The sequence below is a fragment of the Mastigoproctus giganteus genome, chromosome 7 (assembly GCF_048544385.1).
Source record: "Mastigoproctus giganteus isolate SK-2022 chromosome 7, ASM4854438v1, whole genome shotgun sequence".
Taxonomy (NCBI): domain Eukaryota; kingdom Metazoa; phylum Arthropoda; class Arachnida; order Uropygi; family Thelyphonidae; genus Mastigoproctus; species Mastigoproctus giganteus.
The window spans coordinates 80,282,394-80,296,708 of NC_143581.1; the positions used below are offsets into that span (position 1 = coordinate 80,282,394).

The following is a 14,315-nucleotide window of genomic DNA, read 5'->3' on the forward strand; positions in this document are numbered from 1 at the left end:
GAGGCGATCTGATTGATGTGTATAAGGCCTTGAATGGATTAAGCAGGCTCAATGCTGATGGATTCTTCCTCTTGCTCAGATTATAAACCTGAGGCTGGCATAGATTCAAACTGAGGAAAGACAGTTGTAGAATAGCTGTGCAGAAATTTGCCTTTAGCCAGTGCGTAGTTGATTGCTGGAACATACTTCCATCTGTTGTTGTGGAAGTCGATAGCTTAAATAAAGAATTGGTAAATATATAGAATATAGATACAAATTTAGGTCGTGGCAGTTGAGCATTCTCAGAGCATAACTGCTTTTTAATGGCTTCCTATGCTTTACACTGTTTTTGAAATTTTTTTGAAATTAACTAATATGATTCAAAATTCTGGGACTTTCTTACTGACAGTCTTATCTTAGGTCATCCTTGGTTGATGAATACTTGGCTTGTTGTGGATTGCTTATACAAAATCTACCAAGTTCAGATAGTATTTTCTTCACTGTTAATGGAGAATCAAATATTGACTTGACAATCTGTAATGTAAGGGCAGCTGGTATCGTGGACGATTGGTGATTAAGAGCAGTTTGGGTCTGCTCTGATCATCGGGACCATTGTATTTTCTGTCAGGGACATAACAAAACAGCTCTGTTTCAGGAACAGTTACGACAATTTGCCATCAAAAATGCAAAGTGGAATAGGTTTAATGAACATATTCATGTCCGACTTGGGAATATGGGCATTTGGGCAAGTCAGATTCCTGGAGAGAATAATGCAGTGGAGTTACTTCAGCACTCTCTCTCTCTCTCTCTCTGTCTTTGAGGCTTCCAGCACATCTATGAAGCAAAAGAACTGTAATAGGATTCCAGTTATATGGTGGTCTGGTGAGTTAAGCCAACTTCGGAAGCAGGTTCATAAAGCATGGAAAAGATACCAAAGAAGTCGGTGTAACAATGGGGAGGAGAAAGTTAATGTACCTAAAGTAGAGTATCAGAGGATATGGAGTGCATATGTGCGTTTGATATCTAAATAAAAATTAACTGCCTGGAGAACGTTGGTTAGAACAGTGGGCAACGAGAACCTATGGGGAATTGTATATAAGCTATGTACTGGCAAGACTAAAATATATAATGGAGATACAGCATACTCTATTGGAAGTGTTGACCAGGAAAGTACGAGTTGGAGAGAAAGTATGTCTGTGATTTTGGATCATCTGATTGGAGAAAGATCAGATGATTTCTCAGAGATCATCTTATCTCTGAGAAAGTTGATGAGGAACAGATGTTGATGAAAAGGCTTAATCATGCTTATTCTGGGGTACATGACGAGGATCCCTTTAGCCTGATTGAACTCTGTGATGCAGTACACTTCAAAAATTACTCAATCTTTCTTTTGGCGCCCCTTTCAGCTTTTAACCTGAGTCTCATTTGCCACACCCTTGGCACAGCTCTGAGGAGTGTGTTATAGGCCCAATGAATCTGATGAGTAGAACAAACAGCTAAACAGGGGAAAAAAAAACAGGGCCAGTAAATCAGAATGTCTTATAATAAGGGATTTTAATTGTAATTTGTGCATTGGTAAATCACAGACTAGCAAGACTTTTGTGGATTTCTTGGATGACTGTTTTCTACAGCAGCATGTTAGAGAGGCATCGAGAGGAAGCTATGTCCATGATATAGTTATCAACAGTGATTCTTCATGCAAAGAATCTGCAAGAAAAAGATGACTGGCTGGCAGCAATCACTGTGTACTAACATGGAATTTAATTATGAGAATAGAAATCACTTTAAACAGTTTTTATTATTATTTTTTTGTTATCCTTTTATTTTTATTAAAACGTGTACCACAAATGTATTTTAAACAAGTCATATATTTTTTTTAATTAATTTTTTTAAAAAATATTTTAGGGCAGGGTGCAATTTTTCATCCTTGCATTTTTCATTCTAAAATAGCTCGGCATAGTTTTGATACTCCTGCTCTCATTTTTTGCTTTTACAGTGCTTATGTCACACCAAACTGACTCAACGTTGCACTGACCACCCATGTCAACTGGATGCATTGCGTTTAATTTTTGTACTTCTTAACTAAGAGCATATCCCCCCCCAATCTTGTCTCTCCTTTCTGTATGCATTGTACTACCCATATTCAACTTTCAACTTCTGCATTGTTTATATCTGAGTGGCACTACGTCTCAGAAATCCCAATGGTGTCTGCATTTAATGTCTTGACCAGCATTTCAAATTCATCAGATTTATTTACTGTATTCCTAGCATTGGTGTATATGCACCTGTTCTTACTCTTCGTTACCCAAACACAGCCCGTGTATTTACTTATTTCATGATGACTTCTAGTTTTGATAACATTAGAAAAATTTAATTCCTTTTAGTGGTTTGTAGCCTATGGTATATGCTACTATTGCTAGATACTTTATTTTATTGGGAGTAGTAATGGGGGAAAAATAACTTGAATAATAAGTTTATCTTGTCAGAAATTATATTTTATAATATAAAATATAACAAAATTATATTTTAACAATAACAGTATTCAGGTTAATGGTTGTGAATCCCTGCTGTACTGCATTTGAATTTATGATTATTATTATTTATTTATTTATTTTTTTTTAGTTTTTCATTAAAGCATTTCAGTCTCTGATGCAGAATGGCTTGAGCTATAGAGATGTTGGAGTTGGAATGCTGGGTTATGGATTTTTTGCTGCTGTAAGTAAATTGCAAACTACTTTTATATATGCACAGCTACTCATAGATTTCTGCTCAGATTAAAGTAAATATGAAAATTATTGATAATGTAACCGTTGTTTATATTGTGCCTTCAGATATTGGGTGTATTTTTATAAAGAAAAGCAAACTGTTTTTCACATTAATTCTAACTATACAGGATACTTTTTAATGAAATATGTATTTTTTTTATTGTATTTGCTAAATGAACTCGGATATCAGATATGTGAAAAGTAATATGGCATATTCAGGAGATATTGTAAAGGTCATGCCACGTTGATGAGGTTAGTATCAGACTTTAAAATCCAACAGCTATGCTTTGAGAATACTGAACATTATCCCGACTTCGCTAAAATATATACTGGTGGCTCGAAGTCTGAGTGGATTTGTGCAGCAGTGGTACTTCCTGATACTACTATTTCTCTTTCTCCTCCAACAGAGTGTAGTTGCTACACAACTGAATTATATACCATAAAGCTTGCATTAGAAAATATTTTCCATATGTCAATTCAAAAGAGCATAATATACACAGACTCGCAAAGTTCCTTATTAGCCATGCAAAATAATTTCCCACCTACTCACCCACTATTATAGCTCATCAGAATGCAGTTGATTCATCTCACAGAGTATCAGCAAAAGGTTATCTTCTGCTGGATTCCAGGCCATACTAGAATACCAGGAAATGAAATTGCAGATGATGCTGCCAACCATCCATCCAACTCAGCCTCAATGAATTCCCTAGTACCATTCACAGATTATAAAATGAATATACAAAGTATATGTAAAGGTCAATGGACTCTTCAGTGGCAAGTGCAATTTCATAATAAACTGTTTCAAATGAAACCTGTACTAAAATTATGGGCTTCAAGCCTCATTGCAAACAGACAAGAAGAAGTAATTCTAGCCAGAGCCAGAATCGGCCATACTCATTTAACCCATCTGTTCCTTTTGTCAGGGAATGACCCTCTTCACTGTAATCACTGCCATATGCCACCCACATACTTCTGGAATGTACTCTATATAATAATGCTCGACTAGTGTCATTCAGTTCTCTGGCAAATTTAAAGGATCCTGTGTCACTTAGCCATATCATAGGCGAAAACTCAAATCTCACAGAATTCTTCTCCTTCCTAAAACGAATAGGATTGTATAGCCGTTTTTAACTGCTTCTAAATCAACAACACAGGCAGTATGAACCACTTTCATAAGTGCAATATGGCCTAAATAGCCATTGCACTTAAACCCCCATCAACAACGTGGTTAGTAAATTTTTGCTGCTTATCTGTCAGATCCAAAAATTTCGTTAATTCATACATGCTCCTTCTCTACCTTATCGATGAAATGCATCACAAATATCAAACTAAGAGAACAAACTTATATGGAAAATGATCTTAACCGCCCGGAAACATCCTCATTCATTTAGTTTGAATCTCAGTGATGTCCATTTCTACCTAGAGTTTGCCACTTAGTTTTACTTACGGAATCTCAATTCAATACGGAATCTATAACAATTATTGCTTCAACTACTATTCATCTCAAGTTTTCCTAATTATTCTCTTTGATTCCTTTTGCTTCAAAGGCAGTACTTGTGCATATATCCACTTTGATATTCCTTGTCAAAAACTACCTAATTTGGAATCTCGTGTTACTTAATATCTTGCGACCCATTCTTTTAGATTTATCTTTTGCTTCTCTCATTCTCCCAAATCCACTAATCACTCTGAACTGTTTGACTTTCTCTCTTTGAAACTCTTCTTTCTCCAGTCTAATATTCCTAAAAGTAAGGTTAATATCTTTGGTGACTTTAATGTTCACAACTCCAGCTGTCTTAAGTTTTCTAGTTACATGGATCCATCTGGATGAGATGCTGAGGCTTTTGCAGTTATAATGACTTCAGATGGCTTGTTCATTTGCCCACCAGAATATACTGGGCAATCCTGACAACACAACAAAAAATCTTGATTTTTTTCACACCATCAGCAGTCTAAAGTACATGGTCAATGTTATGGTTCTCCGTAACATATATCATGTACTTAACGTTGACCATAACATTGGCCATATTCCTGCATGGGTCGAATACCCACAGAGACCCACAGGTTACCTGCATGTGGGTCAGGTTGCGGGTCGCAGGGAATTTTGCATTTTGTGGTTCGGGTTGTAGTCTGTTTTTGAATGTAATTTATCACAATTTCAAAAATTTAATATATTATGGGCTGTATGTTATGCTATGAATATATTTTCAGTACATTTTTTATTTGTTTTTTTAAAAGTTTTTGTTGATCCAGTGATCTATTACATTAATGTTGATATTTTAAAAAATTAAGACAAATTTTCTTAATATGTAAATTTTTTTTTTTTTTTTGTTGTTTTTGTTGTTTTTGTATAGGTTAGATCAGATTGTAGGTATAAACACTGCAGGTCGGATTCAGGTGTGTTTCCGATTACTACGGTGTGAGTCAACATTCCATGGAGTTTCTCTTTTGTGGCCAATCTCAGCCTCTTTCTGTTGCATTATAGGAATATGAAATGGGACAATCTGCAGATTTCTGCTTCTCTTTTCCTTTGGTTGAATTATTGATTTAAATCTTCCTGTGTGATTGTTTTCCCAGATCATGTTAGGAAATTGTTTTTGAAGGGATGTTATATAAAGGATGAAATCCTTTATGTAAAATAAAGGATTTTATCCTATATATTGTATCATTTTATATATTCCACTGTAAAATCTCATCCTTTATCTAAGTCTTGTTTTACCAATAAATGAGCTCAGGCTGTTCATATCACAATTTTTGAATCCCCTCTCTAGCTTCATTTTTTTGCTGCATTTGTTGTCTTTTTGCCACACTTGTCTTTTTGGTTGTTTTTTTGCCACAATTGTTGTCCATCTGTGCTGTGTTTTCACCTTATGGTTCTGTTGCATCCTACTTCTCTTCTAATTCTTTTATCAACAGTTTTGGTAAATCACTTCCTACCATACCTATACACTTCATCCAATGTGTTCCAGGGTTTTCTTATAGTAGGATGTTAGAAGTACTTTGGACAATCTTGATACCACGAAAGGTTCTCCTGATGACATTTCTGCAGTTGTTTACTGCACATGTATTTTTGAGCTTGCTCCTGTTCTCTGTTGTCTTTTTACACTGGCCTTTTTCCCTTGGAAATTTGCTCATATCCAACCATTTCCTAAGAAAGGGTGGAAACTTATTGTCCCTTTGTTTTTACATTTACTCTTTCCAAAGTTATGGAGAAACAAACCAGACATAACCCTCATTGACAAGAAGGAAATGGCTACCTACCTACCTACTTCATTCACACAGTGGGGTTCAACACTAGCAATATCCAGAAAACATGAAGAAAAGATCAGGAAATACTGAGACCTGAGACAGGTAGTCAGATTTCAGTAGTGATTCAGAAGAATCAGTAGTGATTCTTCATGCATTAAGAATCTGCAGATAAATGAACCACTAGGTGGCAGTGATCACAGTGTTCTGAAGTGGGAGTTACTCAAAGAGGTAACTACCATTAGGGGTAAAGGGAAGGGGTATTGCTTTCGTAAAGGCGACTACAATGGACTGAGACAGTACTTAAATTCTATACAGTGGGATCAACTGATGATATTGCCAACAGCAAATTCAAAATGGGAAGCATTCAAAGAACTTATCTTGGAAGCTACTAGGCTTTACATACCAACTAAGAAATATTGTTCAAGGTTTAGGCCTAAATGGATGTCAGATGAACTAATGAGGCATATGGCAGAGAAGAAAAATGCATGGGATACATACAAATTAACACGTGACACAGACGCCTATGATAGATACAAGTTGATCTGTAACCAAGTTACAAAGGAGGTTAGGCAGGCGAAGGCAGATTACAAGAGATCCTTGGCAAGGGATGCGAAGAAAAACAGCAAAGAGTTCTTTACTTATGTAAACTCTAGAAGGAAGGGGATGAATCAGATTGGTCCACTTGATATCGATGGATCAACTGTTGATGACCCTGCTCAGGTAGCTAACAAACTAAATGAATATTTTGCATCGACATTCACACATGAGGAGTTATTCAGCGAGGGGAATGCCAGAGGTGTATTCAACTCTAGCAATAAGCTAGAGAATCTTGTAATAACTGAGAGCAAAGTGGAGGAGAAATTGTTGAAGATAAACACAAGAAAGGCACCTGGGGTGGATGGGATCTATCCAGTTATATTAAAGGAGGCAGCAAAGGAAGTAAGCAAACCCTTAGCCATAATTATGAGAGCTTCCTTGGACTCAGGGGAGGTACCCATAGACTGGAGATGTGCGAAGGAGGATCAAAGGCTGACACAAGTAATTATAGACCTGTGAGTTTAACTTCTGTTCCCGGAAAATTAATGGAGACACTGGTTAAAGAAGCACTGCAGGATCATCTAGACAAGACTTCAGTTATAGCTAGGACACAGCATGGTTTTGTTAAGGGGAAGTCTTGCCTGACCAATTTGGTTGGATACTATGATGCAGTCACAAAAGAACTGGATGCAGGGAATAACTTTGATATTATATACTTGGATCTTAGAAAGGCTTTTGATACTGTTGCACATGGAAGACTGCTGCACAAATTGGAGCAGTGTGGCATTGGAGGCAAATTGCTGCTATGGATAAAGGGGTGATTGAGGTTGAGAAGACAGAGTGGTAATCAATGGACACTGCTCATCGTGGACTAATGTTATTAGTGGAGTCCCTCAGGGTTCAGTATTGGGTCCTTTATTGTTTTCTGTATTTATAAATGATATTGATGATGGTATATCAGGCTTAATGTCCAAGTTTGCAGACGATACGAAGGTTGGCAGGGTTGTCAAGGACACTACTGACACTATGCTGCTGCAACAGGATTTGGAAAGGTTGAGCAGATGGGCTTCGAGGTGGCAAATGAAGTTTAACATTGACAAATGTAAAGTACTACATATGGGAAACAGCAACCCCAGAGCAACGTATCAACTCTGTGGTACTACACTGACAGTGGTAGAGAATGAAAAGGACCTGGGGGTGGTTGTGCAGGCAGATACGAAGTTCTCTGAGCAGTGCAGACGGGCTGCAAGAGTAGCTCATGGTGTATTGTCAATGATATATAGGAATTTTTCTAGCAGGGATAAGGAGGTGATTATTCCCTTGTATAAGGCAATGGTCAGGCCACACCTAGAGTACTGTATACAGTCCTGGAGGCCTCATTTCAAGAAGGATGTAGAGCTGCTGGAACGAGTACAGAGAAGGGCAACAAGATTGGTGAATGGGACAAAGGGGTGCTCTTACGAAGAAAGGCTTAAGTTTTGCGAATTACAGTGTCTGGAAACTAGGCACCAGCGAGGTGATCTGATAGAGGTGTACAAAGCCTTGAATGGTTTGAGCATGCATCAATGCTGATGGGATTCTTCCTCTTGCTCAGAATAATCACCTGAGAGGGCATAAATTCAAATCGAGGAAAGACAGATGTAGGATAGATGTGCGGAAATTTGCCTTTAGCCAGCGAGTGGTTGGTAGGTGGAACAGACTTCCATCCCTTGTCGTGGAAGTTGATAGCCTAAATAAGTTTAAGGCTCAGCTGGACAGGTATTTCGAACGAAGAGAGGGGTGAAGTGGAAGTGGTTATTTTTTTATTTATTTATGTTACTTTTTTTTTTTGGCTGATGCTGCATAAGCTTGCTTTCTTGCATCAAATGCCTCTGCTAATGCTAATGCTAATATTTGGCATATGGAACAAGTAAGGACCATCCTGATCACCGTGTGAGTCACCAGCACGGTGCCAAAGGGCTTCCATAAGAACCTAGCAGCAATAGGCCTCCCAGAGAACAGTTACATGGAACTCCAGAAAGCTGCAACCGTGAACACCTGTAGGATAGTAAGAGAGTTCCTCAACCAACAGTAACAGTAACCCGAACAACAAACCACCCCATGCACTTAGTATCAGTACCTGTCACGGGGCATAAAAAACTCCATAAAGGAGAAAAAGTTTTTATGATAATGATTATCTGAAGTTCACAATGTTCTGCCTCTCCAGAATGCTTGGAAAGTTAGAACATCATGGCTGTGCAGCAGATGTGATGTAAGCAGATGAGCAAAGGAGGCAAGGAGCAATTGACTGTTGATGTTACAGTCATGGAGTAAGCTTACAATAAGCACTGCAACCTGTACACAGCCTTTGTCAACAACCTCAAGGCCTTTAACTTTGTGCCCCACCTGGCTGATAGAGACTCTGAAGATCTACGAAGTCAACCCAACACTGACCCGCTTTCTAGATGCAACCATGGCAAAATGGAGGCTCATGACCAAAATGGAGATCCCTCTCTACCTGAGGGTCCTGTTTTAGAACAGGTTCTCTACCTGAGAACTGCACTTGAAACTTTAATGAAGACAACTAGAACTGTACTGACTCTGCACGCAGAGCCGTACTGGCTCTGCGTGCAGACATAGTATCCCTATGGGCAAAGTTGGAAACCATCTTACTTGCAACACACCCCAAATGTGAGAAGGCAGTGACTAAACTCGGGGCATATCTTGACAGTAGGGATGATCCAATGCAACAGTGCACCCCTACCTATGCAGATGCGGAGGATCCCCAGAAGTGGAGAACAAACAACTGAATTAGGAAACACAACCAAATGGAAAACTTCTACAAAAACCACATCTGGCCATTGTTAGACCTACTTCTACAGATCTTCACACAAGTGAGGAAGTAAAAAAATACAGTGGTCACAAATTTAGCAGAAGACCTGAAAACGACAAAAATTAAATCTGTGCAGAAGATATATAACATTGGTGTCATCATTGAAACTGAGATGAAAGAGAAAGCTAACAAAATCATTAGTAACCCCAAAATACAAACATTTGGCCTAAAGACTGCACCCCTGAAAAGAAAGGGGCCCAGCATAATAATTTATGACACCGAAAAGGATCTAACCCCCAACAACACTCCAGGATGAACTATACAGAAGAAGCCTCCAGTAGGACCACTCTGATGTTGAACCAAATGATCCTGTTTTCCTGAAATTTCAAAAAAAAAGGCCAGGGTGGGAAATTCCGCCAACTGGGTATGGAGCTTTCCCCCCGCAGCCTGGAGAACAATAAGTCAACAAAATAGTCTTCATAAATTGGGGCAGTCAACCACTTCAAGGAGCATGTGGCCATCCCCAAATGCTACGTTTGTTGTTTTGGGCATATGTGCCCAAGCTCTACCCACATGTGGACACTGAGAGGGGCCATGACTTTAACTTGTGCCCTAAAAAAGAGGATCCATCCAGTTGCGCAAACTGCAAATCAGTGAAACCGCAGGTAGTTCATTCCATCCTGGATAATAAATGCCCGGTCTACACAAAAGCTAAGACCACATACCAAGTAAGGCTCAATTATGGGGACTTACCTTAAATGATTTAATACTACCACTGTAAAATTTTCACAAATTAAGGTTCAACGAGCTAAAGCAGTTGCAGTGCAGTTGAGTAAAAAGACAGATGAAGAGAACCTTGATATCCTCTTTCTTCAAGAGCCATACTGTCATAGTAAAGAAGTCAGAGGGTATCCTTTGACTTATAAGATTATTCAAGTTGATGGGGAGACCCTGTGGGTGGCTATTCTGGTCAGGAAACTTGATTTCAATGTCATCAAAGTACTAGATTACTGCCTTCCCTGGACAGCCTGTGCCCATAACATCACCCTTTTGGGGGAATTTTATGCAGTTTCCCTTTACTCTCGGCTGGGAGAGGATATCCTCCTGATCATTAGATACTTACAAAGCATCTCGCTGGAATTTCCAAATGCAAAAAAAATCACCGCTGATGTAAATTGCAGGTTGCCAGTGTGGTTCAGTTGAAACTCAAGACAGGCGAGGCACAAGCAATGGACAAAGACTGGAAGAATATCTCTCAAACAGCTGTTTCTCAATTCTCGGTCAACCAAATAACCTACCGACCTTCTCTAGTACAATGTGGGAAGCTGCAATTGATATCACCCTGGCCACAACATTCCAGATTCCACACATGACACCTTTCTTCCTGGACAGTTAAAGAAAGCTGGACCACTTCGGACCTCCATGTAATAACTTTTCAACTGCACCGATCAGTAACCCAACAACCAATTATAAGGCAAACTATCCATAAGTTTGCAATTGACAAGGCAAACTGTCAGCAATTTAAGGATTCACTAATCATGGCTGCCTGCTCTCTCAGCACAGTTGGACTGGATCCAGACCAGCACCAAAAGGCAATTGTAAGCTTAGTCACTGAAACCTCAAATAACTATTAAAAGGAAGAAACCTTCTCTGGGAGCTATAAGCTTGTGGTGCCCAGAGCTCCAACAACTGCGACGGGAGGTTTACACCCAATGGAAAAATTTTCAACGTGCAAGATGGACATGGCTGGAAGTGGAAGTAGAGTATCTCAGGCAGCAGTATCGAATGGCAAGAAATGAATACACAGTCCCGATTAAACAAAGGAAGAAGAAGAAGTTTCCCCCTGGAACTGTCGATCATCCGCTGTGGGTTGCTTTTTCAGCTGTTCAAAGGCAGAGCAATCACCTGCCTAGACTATACAACTGATCCAGCAAATGATCGTAAACTTGAGAAAAAATGCTTTGTCACCCACCTACAGGAGGCTTGGCAAACCCCCTGGACGACTCGACAAAAGAGGAAGTCATTCGAAGATTCATACCGGATAATCAACTAGTGTTTCCCAAATGCTCCAACTGGTTTTCACCAGGACTGCTGACATCATACCTACTCCCGAGACATGGCGCAATAAGAGCAAAACTCTCCAGTTTCACATCAAGTGTCACTCAATCTGAAACTGGAGAGTTTTCCTCTCTGCCATTGTGGACAGCCAGAGAGACATGGGAGCACCTCATGCACCACTGCCAACTATATGAAGACTTCCACTGCCTCTTAGTAACCAGAATATGTTTATTCTGGTTACTAACTTTTTCTGGTTTATTCTGGTTTACTTGCCAATAAACCAAGAACAATATCTCTTGGAGAGCGAGGACAATTATAAAGGGTTGAATTTGAAAGTGTCTGCAATTCTGCCCAGACACGATAGGAGGGAGTATATGATGAGAGCTTTGTCGATCAATTCGGCCTTGGAAAGATTGTGCAAGGCTCAAGAGGTAGATTTTTTTTTTTTCAGCCTGGTCTGTACTTGTTAACAGGAGAGTCTGCTTCTACAGGGATGGGATACACTTAAATAGAAAGGGTGCAATAATATTTGCTGATGCTATCAAGGCAGTGTTAGGTGGGTCGAAAAACTGCTAGCTTGGGGGGGATACAAGGACTAATAGATTAACAGTAGCCACTGGCAGAGGTGACAGTGATTCTTGCACTACTTCTATTGGAATGAGCAGCAGCCTGGAAAACAAGATGCAGGATATTTCAGACTGCTGAGAGTCATTGCAGTACAAGTAAACACATGGGTTGTGTTTGAGAAGCTAAGAATAGGAACAGGTGCATGTATACTTGTGTGTACACCAATGCTAGAAGTTTGGTAACAAAATTCAATGAATTTGAGGTATTGCTCAAAACATCAAAGGCAGATATTGTTGGGATATCAGAGACATGGTGTCACACAGATATAAGGAGTGCAGAACTGGAATTTGGGGAGTACAATGTGTACAGAAAGGATAGACAGGTTAGGAAGGGAGGAGGGGTTATGCTATTAGTTAAGAAACACATAAAATCCAAGGAAGTGAAGCCAGTCGACATTGCTGGACAGTGCAGTGTCAAGTCAGTTTGGTGTGACATAAGCATTGGGAGATCAAAATTGAGAGTAGGAGTGTGCTATAGGCCTAATGACTGTGATGAGTATAATAAGAAACTGTACAGGGAAATAGAGTGGGCCAGTAAATCAGAGAGTCTTATAATGGGGGATTTTAATTTCCAGATATTGACTGGAATTTGTGGGTTGGTCACTCACACACTAGCAAGGCTTTTGTGAATTTATTGGATGATTGTTTTCTACATCAGCATGTTCGGGAAGCAACTACAGGGAGTAATACTCTTGATCTGATTATCAGTAGTGATTCTGCATGCATTAAGAATCTGCAGATAAAGGAACCGCTAGGTGGCAGTGATCAGTGTGCTGAGGTGAGATTTACGCAAAGAGGGTAACTACCATCAGGGGTAAAAGGAAGGGTTATTGCTTTCGTAAAGGCGACTACGATGGTCTGAGACAGTATTTAAATTCTATACATTGGGACCAACTGATGATGTTACCAACAGCAAATTCAAAATGGGAAGGATTCAAAGAACTTATCTTGGAAGCTACTAGGCTTTTCATACCAAATAAGAAATATTGTCACAGTTTAGGCCTAAATGGATGTCAGATGAACTAATGAGACACATGGCAGAGAAGAAAAATGCATGGGATACATATAAATTAACACGTGACACAGAAGCCTATGATAGATATAAGCTGGTCTGTTACCAAGTCACAAAAGAGGTTAGGCAGGAAGGCAGATTATGAGAAATCTTTGGCAAAGGATGCAAAGAAAAACAGCAAAGAGTTCTTTACCTATGTAAACTCTAGAATGAATGGGATGAATCAGATTGGTCCACTGGATATATGATGGTTCAACAGTTGAGGATCCTGCTCAGGTGACTAACAAATTAAACGAGTATTTTTGCATCTACATTCACACATGAGGAGTTATTCAGGAAGGGGAATGCAAAGGTGAAGTAAACCCGGTAGTGAGCAGATGATTTTGTAATAACTGAAAGGAAGTGGAGGAGAAATTGTTGAGGATAAACATAAAAAAGGCCCCTGGGGTGGATGGATCTATTCAGTTATATTAAAGCAGGCAGCAAAGGAAGTAAGCAAACCCTTAGCCATAATTATGAGAGCTTCTTTGGACTCAGGGGAGGTACCCATAGACTGGAGATGTGCAAATGTGACCCCAATTCACAAAGGAGGATCAAAGGCTGACACAAGTAATTATAGACCTGTGAGTTTAACTTCTGTTCCCGGAAAATTAATGGAGGACACTGGTTAAAGAAGCACTGCAGGATCATCTAGACAAGAGTTTGGTTATAGCTCGGACACAGCATAGTTTTGTTAAGGGAAAGTCTTGCCTGACCAATTTGATTGGATACTATGATGCAGTCACAAAGAACTGGATGCAGAGAATAACTTTGATATTATATATTTGGATCTTAGAAAGGCTTTTGATACTGTTGCACATGGAAGGCTGCTGCACAAATTGGAGCAGTGTGGCATTGGAGGCAAATTGCTGCTATGGATAAAGGGATGGTTGAAGGGGAGAAGACAGTGTGGGGGTAATCAATGGACACTGCTCATCGTGGACTAATGTTATTAGTGGAGTCCCTCAGGGTTTAGTGTTGGGTCTATTATTGTTTTCTGTATTTATAAATGATATTGATGATGGTATATCAAGCTTAATGTCCAAGTTTGCAGATGATACAAAGGTTGGCAGGGTTGTTAAGGACAGTACTGATGCTATGCTGCTGCAACAGGATCTGGACAGGTTGAGCAGATGGGCTAAGAGGTGGCAAATGAAGTTTAACATTGAAAATGTAAAGTACTACATATGGGAAACAGCAATCCCAGAGCAACGTATCAACTCTGTGGTAGAGAATGA

General features: G+C 39.4%; 1 protein-coding gene across 1 annotated transcript in view; it reads left to right on the plus strand.

The window, feature by feature from the left end:
* LOC150083024 (DNA-dependent protein kinase catalytic subunit-like) overlaps window positions 1-14,315 on the plus strand; it is a 127,922-nt gene that overhangs the window by 88,342 nt on the left and 25,265 nt on the right. The window contains exon 11 of the mRNA XM_090378357.1: window positions 2,602-2,694. Within this exon, the coding sequence (XP_090234483.1) occupies window positions 2,602-2,694 (93 nt within the window). The remainder of the gene's footprint in view (window positions 1-2,601; window positions 2,695-14,315) is intronic.